General features: G+C 43.5%; 3 protein-coding genes across 7 annotated transcripts in view; 2 read left to right on the top strand and 1 right to left on the bottom strand.

The window, feature by feature from the left end:
* LOC5577062 overlaps positions 1 to 20323 on the bottom strand; it is a 338285-nt gene that overhangs the window by 112699 nt on the left and 205263 nt on the right. The window lies entirely within an intron of this gene.
* LOC5577059 lies at positions 9133 to 15062 on the top strand. The gene is made up of 3 exons (XM_001663109.2): positions 9133 to 9316; positions 9385 to 10062; positions 14749 to 15062. The coding sequence occupies exons 1-3, from the start codon at positions 9221 to 9223 to the stop codon at positions 15001 to 15003; spliced, it is 1029 nt and encodes a 342-aa protein (XP_001663159.2). The 5' UTR covers positions 9133 to 9220; the 3' UTR covers positions 15004 to 15062.
* Positions 16439 to 19118, top strand: LOC5577063. 3 transcript variants are annotated; one of them, XM_021857532.1, is made up of 3 exons: positions 16439 to 16846; positions 17287 to 18672; positions 18738 to 19118. In XM_021857532.1, the coding sequence occupies exons 1-3, from the start codon at positions 16766 to 16768 to the stop codon at positions 18939 to 18941; spliced, it is 1671 nt and encodes a 556-aa protein (XP_021713224.1). In that variant the 5' UTR covers positions 16439 to 16765; the 3' UTR covers positions 18942 to 19118. The 3 variants fall into 3 exon arrangements, with proteins under 3 accessions (XP_021713224.1, XP_001663160.2, XP_021713225.1); XM_001663110.2 differs by having other exon boundaries at positions 16446 to 16959; XM_021857533.1 differs by lacking the exon at positions 16439 to 16846 and adding an exon at positions 16990 to 17061.

Below are 20323 nucleotides of genomic sequence, written 5' to 3'. Positions count from 1 at the left end.
TCAGTAATAACTGAAAAAGAGTACACTTGAGTACACAAATTTTTAAAGCAAAAAAAGAGTACTTGTACTCTAAAAAGAGTACGTCTGGTAACCCTAGCCTTGTCAAAGATGCCTCATTTTACAGTCCCGCTAGACGGAAAAAGGACGTAATTGAGAGCAACGTGGGGCTTTAATCAACGGTCGATAATTAAAAACGGGGAAGCATTTCAATCTAGTCAATGCGCGGAATGTTTGTATTGGCAAGGGGTCATTTTCCAAACCGCACAGGGTATTAAATTTTCCGTTTTCGTCATTAACCTTTCCACCGTGCGTTTTTTTTTTCCGTCGCAGACGATGTCAGTCAACTCGTCGGCAACTGAACAGGTTGCTGCGATTGGGCGCCCATCAATCAGAGCGCGCCCAATCGAAGAAGGCGGGCGAAGGGTTGACTTGATTGTTTTGTGCAATCGAGCGGGCGAAATTGGAAGAAACCGATCGACCAGATTGACCAATGGCCACCATTAACTGGCTATTCGCGTGCCCACCTATCCATTGCATTGTTGAATTGCGTAACGACGCTTGCGGCGGCGAAGCGATTGTTGTAATTATGCACGCATATAATGTTGCGACGGACGGGCAATACATGCGATCGGGCGCGGTGTCCGTTTGACGTAATCGCTGCAACTGCCGCATAATACTGCGTGTTTGAATCAAAATAATAGCTGCGTGCATTTATTGACTCGTACGCCGCTCTGTTATGGCACGTAGCCACTTTACTTGACAGATAGATCAAATTGGAGCGATGACGTGTCCATCAATGGCTTCCCCCTTTAAATTACTGTTGAACGCTTAAGGTGTTACATTACGATATTATTGAAATTTGGAGATAACAATATCGAATGTTCGCCGATGTTGAAGTAGGTCTTGAATGCCATACAGTCTACCGATGCACAAATGTTCATGTAGCATGCTTAAAAAGAACTGAGTAAAGTTCAGAATCCTAAATTTTCAACAAGTGGAAAATATAATGTTCAGTAGAAGCTTACTATTTTGCTGTGGTTCCAACTTAAAGTGATTCATTTGAATGTAATGGAACAGTATTGCCATCTGACGACAGAAATACGTATCAAAAATGGGTTGTAGTGTATTCATTTGTGGTTCCATTTGGATCAGTACTGAAAATGGGCGATTATCGAGAGAAATCAATGCGGCTTTCTGTTGCTCTTGTCCAGTGTACAAAGATGACCGAACATCAATCAAATCGCCTCCTAGGAAATGGCAGTGGGCGCTATACTGGTCATCACCAGTTGTGGTGATGCCGGCAGCCAGCACAATCAAGGTAAGTGGAGCATGACCTACCGACCGGTCTGAGGTGGGTGGGTGGAAAAACGTAAACCATATCAGTCGGTTATCTTGTGCAGTGATGCTACAGTAATTCAACTCCAACGATGTGTGCCATACTATTGAATGTAGAGGGGGCAACAAGACGATCGACTCCACATCATCGAAGAGGTTACGTTTGTCAATAGCAAATCAGCTGGACAAACATGGGTGCTTGTGGGGGCAGCTTGTGTGTGTCTTCTCCGAGCACCGATTGTGCAGTGTGTGTGTCGTTATAAAATAGAGAATAATATATGATTAAGTTGCAACTTTAGAGGTATTCTCTCAGAATCATGAGAGGGATTCTTTCATAATCCTAAAAGGGGTTCTTTCAGAATACTAAGAGGGGTTATCTCATAGTCCTGAGACAGATTTTCTCAGAATAATGATAGAAATTCTCTCAGAATCCTGAAAGAGAGATTCTCTCACTATCCTAAGAGGGATTCTCTTAGAATACTAAAAAGAATTCTCTCAGAATCCTCAGAGACTCTCTCAGAATCTGGAGAGGGATTTCTTTAGAATCCTGAGAGGGAGAATTATCTCAGAATCCGGAGAATACTGAGAGGGATTCTCTCAGAATCCTGAGAATTTTCTCAGAATCCACAGAGGGATTCTCTCAGATTCCAGAGAAGAATTGTTTCAGAATGCTGAGAGGTATTTTCTCGGAATCCTGAGAGGAATCTCTCAAAATCCTAAAACGGAAACTTTCAGAAACCAGAGAGGGATTGTCTCAGAATCCTGTGGAAGATTCCTGAGAGGGATTCTGTCAGAATCCTGAGAGGGAATCTCTCACAATCCTGAGAGGGAATCTCTCAGAATCATTAGAGAGATTCTCTCAGAATCCTGAGAGGGAATATCTCAGAATCCTTAGAGAGATTCTCTCAGAATCCTGAGAGGGAATCTCTCAGAGTCCTGAGAGGAATTTTCTCAAAACCCTGAGAGGGATTCTCTCAGAATCATGCGAGGGTATCTCTTAGAATCCTGAAAGGGATTCTCTCAAAGTGCTGTGAGAACAACTTCTCTAAGAATCCTGAGTGAAGAGGGATTCTCTCTGAATCCTTAGAGGAAACTTATTCTCTCAGAATCTTGAGAGGAGAGGGCTTCTCTGGCAATCCTGAGTGGGATTCTCCTAGAATCCTGAGAATGATTCTCTCAGAATCTGGAGAGAGATTCGCTCAGAATGCTGAGAGGGATTCTCTCAGAATCTTGAGTTGGATTATCTCAGCATACTTACTTACTTATTTGGCTTTACATCAATTATCTTGATAAAGCCTCGCCAACAATATTTCGCCAATTCCCTCGGTTCATGGCCGCTTCTCTCCATCCTCGACTGTGACCCACGCTCTCCAGGTCCTGGTGTACCTGGTCAAACCACCTAGCTCGCTGCGCCCCACGCCTTCTTGTTCCGACCGGATTCGTGGCGAACACCATCTTTACAGGGTTGTTGTCCGGCATTCTTGCAACATGCCCTGCCCAGCGTATCCTTCCAGCTTTAGGTACCTTCACGATACTGGGTTCGCCGTAGAGTTGAGCGAGCTCGTGGTTCATCCTTCGCCGCCACACGCCGTTCTCCTGCACGCCGCCGAAGATCGTCCTTAGCACTCGGCGTTCGAAAACCCCAAGAGCTTGCAAGTCCTCCTCGAGCATAGTCCACGCCTCATGCCCATAGAGGACTACCGGTCTTATGAGCGTTTTGTACATCGTGCATTTGGTGCGGGGGTGAATCTTTCTTGACCGCAGTTTCTTCTGGAGCCCATAGTAGGCACGACTTCCGCTGATGATGCGCCTTCGTATTTCCCGACTAACATTGTTGTCAGCCGTCAACAAGGATCCGAGGTAGACGAACTCGTCCACCACCTCGAAGGTATCCCCGTCTATCATAACACTGCTTCCTAGGCGGGCCCTGTCGCCAGCTAGGATGTACTTTGTTTTCGACGCATTCACCATTAGCCCGACTCTTGTTGCTTCGCGTTTCAGGCGGGTGAACAAATCTGCCACCGTTTCAAATTTTCTCCCAATAATATCCATGTCGTCCGCGAAGCAAACAAATTGTCCGGATCTCGTGAAAATCGTGCCTCGACTGTTAAGTCCGGCTCTCCGCATGACACCTTCAAGCGCAATATTGAACAACAGGCACGAAAGTCCGTCGCCCTGTCGTAGTCCCCGCCGAGACTCGAACGAACTGGAGTGTTCGCCCGAGATCTTCACGCAGTTTTGCACACCGTCCATCGTTGCTCTGATCAATCTTGTGAGCTTCCCGGGAAAGCTGTTCTCGTCCATGATTTTCCATAGCTCTATGCGGTCGATACTATCGTATGCCGCCTTGAAATCGATGAACAAATGGTGCGTAGGGACCTGGTACTCACGGCATTTCTGGATGATTTGCCGCACGGAAAAGATCTGGTCCGTTGTTGAGCGGCCGTCGATGAAACCTGCTTGATAACTTCCCACGAACTCGTTTGCTTTAGGTGATAGACGACGGAAGAGAATCTGGGATAGCACTTTATAGGCGGCGTTTAGGATGGTGATTGCACGATAATTTTCACACTCCAGTTTGTCGCCCTTTTTGTAGATAGGGCATATAACGCCTTGCTTCCACTCCTCCGGTAGCTGTTCCGTTTCCCAGATTCTGACTATCAGCCGATGCAGACAAGCGGCCAACCTGTCCGGGCCCATCTTGATGAGTTCGGCTCCGATACCATCCTTGCCAGCGGCTTTGTTGTTCTTGAGCTGTTGAATGGCATCCTTAACTTCCCCCATCGTGGGAGCTGGTTGATTTCCGCTGTCCCCTGTGCTGACGTAGCCATCGCCTTCGCTGTCCTGACCTTCTGTGCCAGTGTTCTCTGCGCCATTCAGGTGTTCATCGTAGTGCTGCTTCCACCTTTCGATCACCTCGCGTCCGTCCGTCAAGATGCTCCCATCCTTATCCCGGCACATCTCAGCTCGCGGCACGAAGCCTTTGCGGGATGTGTTGAGCTTCTGATAGAACTTCCGCGTTTCTTGAGAACGGTACAGCAACTCCATCTCTTGGCATTCCACCTCTTCCAGGCGGCGCTTTTTGTCCCGGAATAGGCGGGTTTGCTGTTTCCGCTTCAGTCTGTATCGTTCCACGTTTTGCCGCGTACCATGCTGCAGCATTGCAGCCCGCGCTGCATTCTTCTCCTCTAAAACCTCCTGGCACTCCTCGTCGAACCAATCGTTTCTTGAACTCCGTTCCACATATCCGACAACGCTTTCGGCAGCGTCGTTAATGGCTGCTTTGACTGTCCTCCAGCAGTCCTCAAGAGGGGCCCTTATCTCAGCATCCCGAGAGGAATTCTCTTAGAATCATGAGAGGAATTCTCTAAGAAACCTGAAAGGAATTCTCTCAAAATCCTGAGAGCGATTCTTTTAGAATCCTAAGAGGAATTTTCTAAGAATCCTGAGAGAGATTTTCTAAGAATCTTGGGAGGGATTCTTGCAGATCCCGGAGATGGATTTTCTATTTTCTCAGATTCTCTCAGAATTCTGAGAGGGATTCTCCCAGAATTCTGAGAGGGATCCTCTCAGAATCCTGAGAGGGATTCTCTCAGATTCCAGAGAAGAATTGTTTCAGAATGCTGAGAGATATTTTCTCAGAATCCTGAGAGGGATTCTCTCAAAATCCTAAAACGGAAACTTTCAGAAACCAGAGAGGGATTGTCTCAAAATCCTGGGAAGATTCCTGAGAGGGAATCTCTCACAATCCTCAGAGAGATCTCTCAAAATCCTTAGAGAGAATCTCTCGAATCCCTAGACTAGAGGGATTCTCTCCGAATCCCTAGACTAGAGGGATTCTCTCCGAATCCATAGACTAGAGGGATTCTCTCAGAATTCCTAGACTAGAGGGATTCTCTCCGAATCCCTAGACTAGAGGGATTCTCTCCGATTCCCTAGACTAGAGGGATTCTCTCCGAATCCCTAGACTAGAGGGATTCTCTCCGAATCCCTAGACTAGAGGGATTCTCTCCGAATCCCTAGACTAGAGGGATTCTCTCCGAATCCCTAGACTAGAGGGATTCTCTCCGAATCCCTAGACTAGAGGGATTCTCTCCGAATCCCTAGACTAAAGGGATTCTCTCCGATTCCCTAGACTAGAGGGATTCTCTCCGAATCCCTAGACTAGAGGGATTCTCTCCGAATCCCTAGACTAGAGGGATTCTCTCCGAATCCCTAGACTAGAGGGATTCTCTCCGAATCCCTAGACTAGAGGGATTCTCTCCGAATCCCTAGACTAGAGGGATTCTCTCCGAATCCCTAGAGGGATTCTCTCCGAATCCCTAGAAGGATTCTCTCCGAATCCCTAGAGGAATCCTTTCCGAATCCCTAGAGGAATCCTTTTCGAATCCCTAGAGGGATCCTCTCCGAATTCCTAGAGGAATCCTCTCCGAATCCCTAGAGGGATTCTCTCTGAATCTCTAGAGGGATTCTCACATAATCCTGAGAGATAAGATTCTCTCCGAATCCCTAGAGGTATTCTCCCCGAATCCCTAGAGGGATTCTCTCCGAATCCCTAGAGGGATTCTCTCCGAATCCCTAGAGGGATTCTCTCCGAATCCCTAGAGGGATTCTCTCCGAATCCCTAGAGGGATTCTCTCCGAATCCCTAGAGGGATTCTCTCCGAATCCCTAGAGGGATTCTCTCCGAATCCCTAGAGGGATTCTCTCCGAATCCCTAGAGGGATTCTCTCCGAATCCCTAGAGGGATTCTCTCCGAATCCCTAGAGGGATTCTCTCTGAATCCCTAGAGGGATTCTCTCCGAATCCCTAGAGGGATTCTCTCCGAATCCCTAGAGGGATTCTCTCCGAATCCCTAGAGGGATTCTCTCCGAATCCCTAGAGGGATTCTCTCCGAATCCCTAGAGGGGTTCTCTCCGAATCCCTAGAGGGATTCTCTCCGAATCCCTAGAGGGATTCTCTCCGAATCTCTAGAGGGATTCTCACATAATCCTGAGAGGGATTCTCTCAGAATCCTGTTAGGGATTCTCTCAGAATGCTGTTAGTGATTCTCTCAGAATCCTGTTAGTGATTCTCTCAGAATCCTGTTAGTGATTCTCTTAGAACCGAATCCCAGAAAAAATTCTGACTGAATCCTAGAGAGGGATTCTGACAGAACCGCAGATAGGGATTTGAACCGAATTCCAGAGAGGGATTCTGACATAATCCCAGAGAGAGATTTTGAATGAATCCCGAAGAGGGATATTAACAAAATAATATAGAAGGATTCTAATAGAATCCCATAAAGGGATTTACAATTGATTCCTTAGGGCAGCTTCACCAGTGGTCCATTTGTTGGTCCAAATTGATATAAAAAATGAACCTGTCAATAGGGTCCTAAAGCACTGTCCCGATTTTAGTATCAAACGCTTAAGTTTAGGGCAGAAACACATGTTTACTCAATTTTTAAATGATTTTCATTGGTGTAAGTCCAAAAACCATCATTTTATGATTTTCGAGATTTTGACACACCCCTTGGTTTAAACTCAAGTTTTGGGTATATTTTGTTTTCCGTGTCCCTTCCGAAATGTCAGAAAGGAACAACCCCAGTGTTAAAACTATAAGCCCTGTGGCATTTTGTCGAAAAAGTGAATGTCAAACATGATCACAAATGTCAAGGTTCATATTTGGAACCATTTTTGAAGTTTAAGTTTAAAAATGTTATGGCCGTTATTTGAACTAGAAAAAATGCTAAAATAGTTGCAAGAACATGCTCTTTCGTATTATTAAATAAGAACAAGAACTCATTAAACATTTTAGGACCCAATAGTCCAGTAAAAATAGACCAAACCGCACGCACATGCTCCGGTTGTTGTACTTTTTTTTATCCATTTCGAATGTAATCAACAAACACCAACAAAAAGTATTGAACCAACCAAAATTTAAATTTTATTAGCGAAAGCTAGAATTATTCACCTGATATTTACTGGCAGGGGGAAGAGATGCTGCTGTGGAAGAATTTATTGAAGAAATTCGGAGCAACTCCCGGTTGAATTCGCGAGGAACTTCTGCGGAAATGCTGGATGAAATCCAGGAGAATTGCGTAAAGAAATGAATTCCTGGAGGAACACTAAAGGAATTCCGGAGAAATTCTAGAACTCTTGATGAATTACCGGAGGAACTCTGCAGGATTTCTCCCAGGAGACTCCGGAGTATTTCTGAGGAGTTACTGAAGAATTCCTGGAGAAACTCCGATAACATTGTTGGAGTAACAATGGCGGAAATTAGAAGGAATTACCGGTGGAGCTCCAAAGGAATTCCCTGAGCAACTCCAAAGAAAATCCATGTGAAACTGTGTCCTGTTAGTGATTCTCTTAGAATCTTAAGAGGGATTCTCCCAGAATCGTAAGAAGTATTCTCTCAGAATTTTTAGAGATATTCTGAGAGAATCCTGACAGGTATTCTTTCAGAATCCTAAGAGGAATTCTCCCAGAATATTGAGAGGGATTCTCTCAGAATTTGGAGTGGGATTCCCTCAGAATCCAGATAGGGATTCTGCCAGATTCATGAGAGGGATTCTCCTAGATTCCTGACAAAGGAATTTCAGGCCAATATCAGGCACAATAACAAGAGCGGAAGTTGGATTCAGAGATCACGTTAGGGTGATAAGGAGTTTGTAGAGAAGCTGTCTCAAAAAATCCGAGGGATTCGAGAAAAATCCACTTTCGACTCAAGAGCAACCACGCCAAGAGGTACTAGGAACAATATCTGAAAGTGGTATTCAGGAATACAAGAGCAATCCACAAAGCATGTGTCAATAATCTGATTTCATTTGGAAATAATCCTATCGGGATTAAGTACAAATATTTGGGAGACGATGATCAAGAAAGAATTGCTTGAGGACTCAGATACAATACTGTAGAGATTAAGGATCAATAGCCAGGTGGATACAGGGATGCAGTTGAGGAACAGTCCCTGGAAACCTAATAGCAATCATAGGAGGATTTAGGGACAAGTTTTTGTGAGTTTAGAAGCTTGGAAGTGGAGATCAAGAGCAAACTTAGGCGATTGTTTCCTGTAAGATTTAAGATTCTAGAGAGCAATATCAAGGGTTCGAGAAGAGTACTGCCATGAAAATTGTTACAAAAAAAAAAAAACGCAGGATCAACCCTTGAAGGATTCAAGTCCATCATAGTAAGATTATAGGAAATACTTCAAGAAGAGTTTCATGGAGTTGTTGGAATGATTCCAAAGCTTTTAAAGCATACTTCAGAGGAATTTCAAGGAGTCGACTGTAGTTATCTAGTGGATAATTTAAAAAAAAAATAATAAATGTATATGCTAGACAAAAGTTCCTTTGTTTAATATTGCAAATATTGTTCTGATAAATTTCATAAAATCAGTGTCTTGACCTAGAAATATATATAATTTATTATTGATCATCTTGCACATTGAACATTTAAGTGTAAGTGGAATAAGTGTATTCCATGAGAACTTTCTGAAGGGGAAAACAGAAAGAGAGAAAACGCAAAGATGAAACGCCAAGTTCGAATCGGATGCCGGTTGGGAGAGGTAAAAGGAGAAAGGAATGAAGCGCGGCAATCTGTGAATGATTTTAAACGCGAAGGTTCGGGTATTACGGTTGAGAATACGACATCGACCTCGTGTGCCAGCAAATGACTAAACGTCTAGTAACCCTTTGCTTGCAATTTCAATTTCTTAATGACTCACGCTGTACCAAAGCAGAGCCACAATCCGTGCATCTAGACTGGCTTCTTACGTTCGGATCAAAAAGGGCTGCTGTGGAGCGATGGGAAGACGGCATCGAGGGGGGCTGGGATTTGCGATCCGATTGTGCAACCGTCGTAGTCGTCTTCGTCCGGTTAGTTTGCAACTGAGGCTCGGAAATGAAGAACGAAGCAATTTCCTTGGCACTATCATCGCTCCTACCGCTCCTGTTTGCAACAGGATGCATCGTTCAGGCAGCGGTGGATATATTCTCCGTACGGTTTGGACACGGATGGGACATATTTGGACAGAAGTTAGTGTGTTTATTCTTTTCGTTTAACAGGGAATGGAGTCTTCCACGGAGTTGTCTGCGGAAGCCCCCGAGCCTGAGGCAATGGAAGAACATAACCATGGCCTTCAGACGTGCGTCCCGGACGTCTACGCCGACGAATCGTTCAAATTTGACCATCAGATTCTTACGCTAGATACGATAAACAGTTCGTTGAAGGCGATTCCCAAGCCGCCTCCGATGCCAAAGCTTCCGCAGACGTGGAGTCGCTTCACGAACATTTTCCAGCTGCCCAGATTCTCCGAAATGGGCCAGGAGTTCAGGGACATCGTCGATCAGTATCGTACCGTGGTGCAGGCCTACGTCAACCAGTGGATGGGACTGTTCAAGCAACGTTACCAGTCGTCGGTCGAGAAGGTTCAGGCCACCGTTCGGCGGATCAATCAGAACATTCACGACTCGTTTGCGGAACATTTTGAGGAGTTCCACGATGTGTGTCTTCCGGATACGGACCAGTGCCTTCAAAGCATGCGCAAGGGTATTGAGAGTTACGATCAACGGTTGAACGAGAATATGGAGGCTTGCGGGGAGTTTGCAAAGCGTCAGGTGGAACAACACGAGCAGTGGGTGAAGAATGAGCAGGAGGTTCTGGAAAGGCCGTTTCTGCGGGTGGAGGATTGTTTCGGTAGAGGGCGCGTTGGAGAGAGTTTGGCATCGTGCGTGGGTAATATGGTGAGTACAATATGTATGGATTTTCTCAGCATCTTGAGAGGGATTTTCTCATAAGAATCTCTCTCCCTGAGAGAGATTTTCTCAGAACTCTGAGAGAGATTCTCTCAGAGACCTGTGAAAATTCTCTCAGAATCCTGAGAGGATACTCTCGAAATCATGAGAAGGATTCTCTCAGTATCCTAAGAGGGGTTTTCTCAGAATCCTGAGAGGGATTCTCTGATAATTCTGAGTGAGATTCTCTCCAAATCCTGAGAGGAGGATTTTCAGAAGCCTGAGAGGGATTCTTTCAGAATCCTGGGAGAGATTTTCTCAGAACCCTGAAGGGGATTTTCTCAGAATCATGAGAGAGATTCTCTCAGAATCCTGCGAGAAGGGGTTTCTCTAAGAATTCCTGAGAAGGATTTTCGCAGAATCCTGAGATGGATTCTCTCTGAATCATGAGAGTGATTCTCTCAGAATCCTGAGAGGGATTCATTCAGAACCTTGAGCGGGATTCTTTCAGAGCCCTGAGAGGGATTTTCACAGAATCCTGAGAGGGATTCTCTCATAATCATGAGAGGATCTCTCCAATAATCCTGAAAGAGATTCTCTCAGAATCCTGAGAGGGTTTCTCTAAGAATCCTGGGAAATTTTTTTAGAATCCTGAGAGGGATTCTCTCCGAAACATGAAAGAAATTCTCAAAAAATCCTCAGAGAGATTCTCGCATAATTCTGAAAGAATTCTCTCAGAACCCTCAGAGGCATTCTCTCAGAATCTTAAGAGGAATTCTCTCAGAATCCTGAGAGGGGTTCTCTTAGAATCCTGAGAGAAATTTTCTTAGAGTCATGAGAGAGATTCTCCAAGAATCCTGCGAGAAATTCTCTCAAATATCTGAGAGGGATTCTCTTATAATCCCTAAAGCATTACATCAGAATCCTGAAAGAGATTCTCTCAGAATCCTGACAGGGATTATTTCAGAATCCTGAGAAGGATTCTTTCAGAATCCTGAGAGGAAGTCTCTCAGCATCGAGGAAGAATCTTATCAGAATCCTGAGAAGGATTCTCTCAGAATCCTCAGAGGGAATTTCTCTCAGAATTCTGTGGGGAGGTTTCCCACAAGCCTGAGAGGCATTCTCTCACAATCCTGAGAAGGATTCTCTCAGAATCCTGAGAAGGATTCTCTCCGTATCCTGAGATAGATTCTCTCAGAGTCCTGAGATTGATTCTCTCAGAATCGTGAATGGAATTCTCTCAGAATCTTGAGAGGAATTCTCTTAGAATCCTGAGAGGGATTCTCTCAGGATCCTGAGAGGCATTCTCTCAGAATCCTGAGAGGCATTCTCACAGAATCCTGACAGGGATTCTGAGAGAATCCTCAAAGAGATTCTCTCAGATCCTGACAGAGATTCCTTCAGAATCCTGAGAAGGATTCTCTCAGAATCCTGAGAAGGATTCTCTCAGAATCCTGAGATGGATTCTCTAAGAATCCTGAAAGGGATTCTCTCAGAATTCTGAGAGGGATTTTCTTATAATTCTGAGAGGGATTCTTTCAAAATCCTGAGCGAGATTCTCTCAGAATCCTGAAAGGGATTCTCTTAGAATCCTGAGACAGATTTTTTCAGAATCCTGAGAGAATTCTCTCAGAATCCTGAGCGGGATTCTCTCAGAATCCTGGGAGGGAGTTTCCTAGAATCCTGAAAGGGACTCACTCAGAATCCTGAGAGGGATTCTCTCAGCATCGTGAAAGGGATATTCTCAGAATCCTGAGTGACATTCTCTCGGAATTCTCGGAGATTTCCGAGAAGCTTTAAAGGTTTCTTTCCAGAATCTTTAGGGGAATTCTCTCATAATCCTGAAAGAGATTCTCTCAGAATCCTGAGCGAGATTTATGCAGAATATTGAGAGGAATTGTTTCAGAATTCTTAAAGAGATTCTCTCAGAATTCTGAGAGAGATTCTCTCAGAATCCTGCGAGGGATTCTCTCAGAATCCTGCGAGGGATTCTCTCAGAATCCTGAGAGGGATTCTCTCAGAATTCAGGGAAGAGAATTTTTCCAGAATCCTGGGAGAGATTCTCTCAGAATTCTAAGAGGGATTTCAGAATCCTGAGAAGGACTCTCTTAGAACCCTGAGAAGAATTCTCCTAGAATCCTGAGAGGGATACTCTCAGAATCCTGAGAGGGATTCTTTCAGAATCCTGAGAGGGATTCTTTCAGAATCCTGAGAGAGATTCTTTCAGAATCCTGAGAGGGATTCTTTCAGAATCCTGAGAGGGATTCTTTCAGAATCCTGCGAGGGATTCTCTCAGAATCCTGAGAAAGATTCTCTCAGAATCCTGAGAAAGATTCTCTCAGAATCCTGAGAGGGATTCTCTTAGAATTCAGGGCAGGATTCTCTTATAATCCGGGGAAGAGATTTTTTCCAAAATCCTGGGAGAGATTCTTTCAGAATTCTAAGAGGGATTTCAAAATCCTGAGAAGGACTCTCTTAGAACCCTGACAGGAACTCTCTTAGAATCCTGAGAGGGATTCTCTTAGAATAATGAGAAGTATTCTGTCAGAATCGTGAGAGGGATTCTCTTAGAATCCTGAGAGAGATTCTCTTAGAATCCTGAGACATATTTTTTCAGAATCCTGAGAGAATTCTCTCAGAATCCTGAGAGGGATTCTCTCAGAATCCTGGGAGGGAGTTTCTCAGAAACCTGAAAGGGACTCTCTCGGAATCTTGAGAGGGATTCTCTCATCGTGAAAGGGATATTTTCAGAATCCTGAGTGAAATTCTCTCGGAATTCTCGTAGATTTCCCAGAAGCTTTAAAGGTTTCTTTCCAGAATCTTTAGGGGAATTCTCTCATAATCCTGAAAGAGATTTTCTCAGAATCCTTGGCGAGATTTATGCAGAATATTGAGGGGAATCGTCTCAGAATTCTGAGAGAGATTCTCTCAGAATTCTGAGAGGGATTCTTCCAGAATCCTGAGAGGGACTCTCTCAGAATCCTGCGAGAGATTTTTTCAGAATCCTGAGAGGGATTCTCTGGGAATCCTGAGGGATTCACTCAGAATCCTGAGAGGGATTTTCTTAGAATCCTGAGAGGGATTCTTCCAGAATCCTGAGAGGGATTCTCTCAGAATCCTGAGAGGGATTCTCTCAGAATCCTGAGAGGGATTCTCTCAGAATCCTGAGAGGGATTCTCTCAGAATCCTGAGAGGGATTCTCTCAGAATCCTGAGAGGGATTCTCTCAGAATCCTGAGAGGGATTCTCTCAGAATCCTGAGAGGGATTCTCTCAGAATCCTGAGAGGGATTCTCTCAGAATCCTGAGAGGGATTCTCTCAGAATCCTGAGATTCTGATGGAATCACAGAAGGCATTCTGACCGAATCCCAAACGGGAATTCTCACCGAATTCCAAAGAGAGATTCTGACTGACTTTCAGAGACAGATCCTGACCGAGTTCCTGAGGGGAATCACAGAACGGGATTCAAATGGAATCCCAGAAAGGAGTCTGACCGAATCCCAGAAGGGGTTCTGACCGAATCCTTGATGGAGTTTTGCCCGAATCCCAGTGAGGATTCTGGCCGAATCCCAGAAGAGATTCTAACCGAGGGATTCTGACCGAATCTATGAAAGGGATTCTGACCAAATTCAAGAGAGGGATTTTGACCGAATCTCAGAGAGGGGTTCTGATCAAATTGTAGGATGATTTCTGTAATTAAAAAAGAAGGTCTGAACGGAATCCTTAGAAGATTCTAATTGGCAATTGATTTCTAAGAGGATGAAAGTGATTTGAGAATATTCATGCACTTTTACGGTTACCTTTTAACTCCTATTTAATCGATCATTGTCAGCATATCATACCTGAAATGAGAAAAGAAAAGAATGATTGGTTAACTGGTTTGGATCGTAAAATTATACTCATTTGTAATGTGAATTATTTACAATTCAATGATTTTACATTATTTTCTCAGACTGTCAAAACCGAACTTTGAATATCGTTGCTCTTTGGGGTCATGCACAAATTACGTCATGCTCCAAGGGGGGGGGGAGGGGGTCGAGCCAAGCGTGACAAGCCTTACAAAATTTTCGGAGGACTCATACAAAATGTGGGGGGGGGAGGGGGTCGAAAAAGTTGAAATTTGGCGTGACATAATTTGTGTACCATCCCTCACAAAAAAAAAATCATGTTTTTTTTGCACTAGAAACAATAGGAATTCATCAAAGGGTTGAAAAATTAATGATAAAAGGAAATAAAACGATGGAATAGAAGGGAGGCATGAATGAAATCAAGAATAAAATGGCTTAAGCAATGGAAGAAAATAATGAAATAAAACAAATTATAAAAAATATAGAAGGAAAAAAATACAAGGAATGAATAAAAGGAAGGATTTAAAGGAATAAATGGGTGGAAAATTAGGAAGTATAAATGATAGGAAGGAAATGTGAAAGAAAGAATTGAAAACGAGGAATAGAAGGAAGAAATTGGTAAAACATTATGAAAGGAAGGATTAAAGGAAGGGAGTGAAAGGAGCTAATATAACAAAAAAAATAATAATGGAAAATTGGAATTGATGAAATGGAGGAATGTAACACAAAAAAAATGAAAGGTGGGAAGCAATCTTTAAGTAAGATCAAATAGGGTGATTTTTTGATACAGTGTAAACTGTCACCAAAACCACCACCCAAGGTTATTACACATTTTCCCCTATTCGCAGGTGGGAAATATTGTGAAAGCCTCGACCGATGGCCTGAAGCGGTTTTCCAACACCATGGCAGCGGCATCCAGAAGCCTGTCGACACGTTTGGGAAAGTTCCAGGAGTGCGTAGTCAATCGGAAGAAGCTGCTGGACCAGGGTCAGGAGCGGATTGCCGACCGCGCCAAGAAGTGCCTTCGTCGGAAGCAGACGGGGGCCAAGGATGGGGATGTTTTCGGAGGAGGTGGTGACTTTGAGGACGAGGGGGTGTTCTGATAATGGTCAGTAGCAGGACAATAATGAAGGAAAACAAACGGTGAGGTTATTAATATTAATTCTGTTGCATTAGCGCTTATTGATGACAGCCATTTACAAGCGAGGGACGTTCGTCGAGCTCTAATGGGGTTGGAAGGCATTTTCAGTGGTAGAATGGGTCAACTAATGGAGTAAACAGTCGATTGAGCTTTAATTGGTATTGGCGTGGTTTCCCCGTTAGGTTGAATTGATTCTGAATCTAGTTAGGAAAATCACTAGAGAGCCTTACTCAGTTTAGGATATGTTTTGAAAGTTGAAAGATTATGTAGTTTTATTGTATACATCGTCTTTATTTAGTGGAGTATTTTGAAAGATTATATCATCAATCATTTTATCTGAATGATTCCTGTCAATAGATGCCGTTTTAAAGATCTAACAGTTCCACAAAAATTGCTTAACTTTAGCATTGCAGTTGCAGTTTTTTGCATGCATGTTTGCTGAGAGAATAGTATATTTTCACATAATTCGATTATTGATACAGTTTGTGTATATTAAAAGGATATGGTTACAATGAAACTGAATAACTCGTTATGTTCTCTTAATAGCACTCATACTCATCATTGGTTCTACTTTATTAAAAATGTACTAACATTCTGATTTTGCGAAATGATTTTTGAATGAGTAGCATTGGGAACTAGAACTTAAACATTCATTTCTCATTTAAGGACTTCAATTACTTCACAAGAGAGTGCTTCAATTCTGTTTGCTTCCTCCATGAGCAAAGGAAAATGGACGAGAACGTATTCCTCAATTAGAATCCAAAGCTCTCTAGAGGATCCGCCCTCTCAATCAACTTCTCTTGACTCCATTCATCCAACAGAAGTCCCTTTCATGCTTTCTGCTACCTTCGCCTTCGATGAAACATCTGCGCCATCAAATCTCGAAAGGCATTGTGAAAATGTTCCATCAGGCGCCACCTGAAGGACTTTCCATCAAGTTATCGGGCTGGTCAATAAATTTCCCTGGTCCCGACCCTCATTTCACCCATCCCCATATTCGCTGCGGCCAGTGGAATCACGCACAAGAAAATATAATCTCCCGAGTCCTATTAGCGTTTGATGAAGGCGCACTGTTCGAGTGTGTGCCTTTCTAGCAACAGATGCTGGTACAGCACCCACGAGAATCCGGTGGAAAAATGAAAGCACAGCGCGTCATGATTACCAGCTGACTAAACAAAATGAATACACGTGTTTTTCCAATGCGATGAAAAGATGTCTTGTCATGATTGGAAATAACTATATAAAATTGAATTAAGTAATAATTCCCACCTTCTTCTACGAATCTTGAACATACTGTCAAAAATTTGGGACGAAATTGAATCGAAAGTTGAGAACCGTAATGTGAAAATTTGAATTCCTACCTTTTAAGAATCGTGGTAACAAAAATGTGTTAAAAAGTGTCAAGATCTTAAAAAATTGTAGGAATTCAGAAAATAATCTGAAAAAAATCTTTTTCGCGGCGACATCCCTAAGAACATGCAACCGAACGAGAAACTAAGAACAAACTAAGAAAAGGTCTATAAATATAACTCTCCGTCGGCTCTGGGATGATATTTGCCTTCTGACAAACCACCCCGTCCCATTTTATAACCGAGGAAGATTTTTCCTTTTTATTTGCCTCGATGCACAACGGTTGAGAGCTTAGTGGTTTCATTGTACTGATAACAATCCTTCCACCCGTATTTCTACCATTGCCATCGTCATCGTCACGAGGACGGAACTGGATGCGAATCGTGCACCCGGCTGAACCCTTACCGGAACCATCGGCAGCGACGACACCCAGAACAGAGGAAATAGCTCACCTGGTATGGAGATAATCCCGATGATGGTTGTCTTGATTTGTGCCAGCAGTGCTCCATGGTGGGAGGCATCCGCTCTGGAGCTTCGCATTCCCGGATTGGGGAAGATAAACGTGGATGTAGGTACAGAGGTCGACGTGGCAGCAGCATTTTGCATAACAACAGGCGCTCTCTAGTCTTCTCTAACCTACTCGAACCGAACCAGACCAACTACAATGACGGTTGGTTGATAGGTTGGACGAGCGAAATGCGTGATATCATGCAAATTAAGCTGCTCTCAGCTACCAGTGCGACATTCTTCGACGCCAAACGAAAGAACCGTAGCAGAATGTCACGGCATTGGTGCGGTAATTTGCGATTGCGGCAGAAATATTTGCCAATTTGATTTCATTTCGGCGATAACGATTTGTGGTGTGGCATGTTTAGTAATTTGTGGTTCTTTGCAGTTTGTCACGGACTCGCCGGCTGTGGGCGATGACTCTGCGATGGGCGATCAGACCAAGGGGCAAGGAACAGCTGAAAATCCAGGAGAATCTGTGACAACTGGAAATGAGGAAGTTACAACCAAGAAAGCTGACGCAACGACAGATGAATCTGAGGAAAAACCAATGACAGAAGCAGCAAACGAAGAAGTGGCTGCGGCTCTAACCAAGAACCCTAAAGCTAAGAAGAGCAATGCGAAGCAAAGTAAAACAACGCCAAAGAAAGAAAGTGAAGCAACAACTGAAAAGATTCAAGCAACCACGCAAGCACAAACTACGGAGAAAAAAGAAGTTGACAAGTCATCATCCGAGAAGGGCAAAGAAGTTACAACCGAACCATCGGAATCGGAAAAGCAACCATCTACAGCCCAACCGGAACAAACCCCAGACCCAGCATCAGAGGAAAAACAAACAACGAAAGCAGCAAATGAAGAAGTGACTGAGGCTCCAAAACTAAAACCAACGAAAGCGGCAAAACAAAAGAAGACAAAGGCGACCAAAGCGATTCACAGTAAAACAACGCCAATGAAACCAAATGAAGCAACAACTGAAAAGGCTAAAGCAACCACGCAAGCACCAACTACGGAGAAACCAACTGAGCAATCACCAGAAACAAGTCCAGACGACGCCACTACAGAAGCCGCCGAAGGTGATGACGACGGTGACGATTTCGACATGGACGACATCTGGGATGACGTGGAAGATCCACCGGAGGAGTTCGGTCGGCAGTACGATCTGGATCCGAAGCTGCTCGATTCGGGCAACGGTCTGGGCGACTTTCAACCGAAGCTGGAGCTGCCTCCGGACATGACCAAGGACATGTTCTACGAGGAGCAAGCTGATGCGATAGATCCCAACGATGATCCAGATGAGAAAGGAGGTTTCTTCGATCGACTGCGGAAGTTCTTCAGCATCGGGAACCTCATAGAGCAACTGGACACCATTCCGGGGAAGATCCAGTCGCTGATGGATCAGTTGCGGCAGAAAAAATCCGATGGGCTGAAGAAGTTGCGGGAGAAACTAGATAAAAGCAGTGAGACGGTAGGTAGCAAGATATCGGAAGCGTTTGCGAAGTTGAAGCCGTCCAAGCAAAGGCCGCCTCAACAGTGTTTGGAGAGCATTCAGAAGAAGTTTCAGCACTACGAAGCGGCGCTGCAGCAGGCGGTCGAACCGTGTTTTGAGAAGGCGCGAAGCGTGATGGAAAAGCAGGAAGGTGCGCTTGCGAAGGCAGTGGGAAGGTTCAATCAAATGTTGACGGACATGCAGAGCTGTGCACAGAAATTGGAAGGAGGGCCGATCAAGACTTTGGTCAAATCGATTCTTAACATGGGAACTTGTACGAAGAACAATGTGAGTAAGATTACATCGTTTGGCAACGGTTTTCTATCTAATCCAGTCTTTTTCCCCTCTGGTAGATCAAATCGCAAATAGGACAAGCTTTGCAGCCTCAGATGGAGCGACTGTCAGAGCTGATACAGCGGCAGGGTTCAGCCATGCAGGGAAACATGAATGCAACCGGTGTATGCGTTGAACGAAAGCTTCAGATCCCGAAGTTCCAGAAACGGTGGCAGGATCTGGTGACCGATGGCAAACGGTGTCTGGAACGTAGTCGAGAATAAAGCTGAAATTAGATCAAGGTGGTTTGTGAATCCAAAAATTCCAGAATTTACAGAATTTTTTGAGCAATCATTTACGATTTTTGGCATCACCATTGGGTAACCATGTAATATATAGTTCGAATAAAATGTATCGTGAATTGAAGGTTATAAAAAAGTTGACACGTCATATCTACAGTACATATACGACGTTTTCAATGGAACAATACAAAGTATGGGTATTCTAACCTAAACCTTCCATACTTCTGATCGCTGTGGTGTGTTTGGAGCTCAATCAAATAAGATCAATTTTAAGATCAATTTTAAGATTTTTAAGATCAATCAAATTTCCTATTTTTAGGATTTGTCACACTGTAAGACTAAAGTACCCTTTAATGGGTAAAAAAGTACCCTCTTTGAGAGAAACTAGTTTAACTCTTAAAAAGAGTAAAGGGCCTTTACTCATTAAAGAGTAAACCGCTTGTACGTCAATTCAACGAGTGAATTTTACCCAATATTCGTAATCAATTCAGTTTAGATAGTGGGTAAAATATACTCTTTTATTTATTTTCTAGATTTAACTTTTTAATGCGAATTAAATAAAAATAAATAAATGGAGCCAGGGCAATAAAAATCAATGAGCAATAAAACACTTTATTAGGGCCTATATAAAATAAAAAATAATAATGAAATGCACTTAACCTACAATGCTACAATGTTTTATAATCTTTTTAACTATAAATTTTCTTCAAGACTGAAAAATCTGCAGCTTATACTAATTCCAGTCATTGGTCCTCGCATTGACCGGAATACTATTTTCTATGCGTCCGCTTTTGGTCGTAAAAATCTGCCTTCTTTAGCTCAACCATGGCTACACAATTGCATTTTTCGCCAAACCTACAAAGACAACAGCATTTCTTTAGTTAACAACGGAATGAATGAAGTTTTTTGATTTTAAACTTACCCGAAAATGTTGAAACTTGTCCATTTGTCCGCAACTGTTCACAATAAGCGATCCGAACACGACTTGGGTGACGAACAAAAGATAATGGCCGATAAGAGTTTTCATAAGAAATCCTAAAGACATTCTTCACCCATTAAAGAGTAAAGCATTTGAACTTATAAAAGGATACAAAATACCCATTATCCAAAACAAAAAAATACCCCATTTTTTGACATGAAGCTGACATGAGGAAAAAATGGGTGCTTTTTACGCCTTAAAGGGTAGTGCCAAGTTTACAGTGCACACCCCTTGGTATAAACTCAAATTTCGAGTGTATTTTGTTTTCCGTGTCTCTTCCGAAATGCCAGATAGAAACAACCCCAGTGTGTGTTGCGTTTTTGTAGACTAAGTTGTAACCTAGGGGGTGCGAACTCCAACATTCAGGTCGTTCAAATTGAACACC

This window comes from Aedes aegypti, chromosome 1 (assembly GCF_002204515.2).
Source record: "Aedes aegypti strain LVP_AGWG chromosome 1, AaegL5.0 Primary Assembly, whole genome shotgun sequence".
NCBI lineage: Eukaryota > Metazoa > Arthropoda > Insecta > Diptera > Culicidae > Aedes > Aedes aegypti.
The sequence above is the reverse complement of the archived record's forward strand: the minus strand, read 5'-3'. Positions and strand labels throughout refer to the sequence as shown.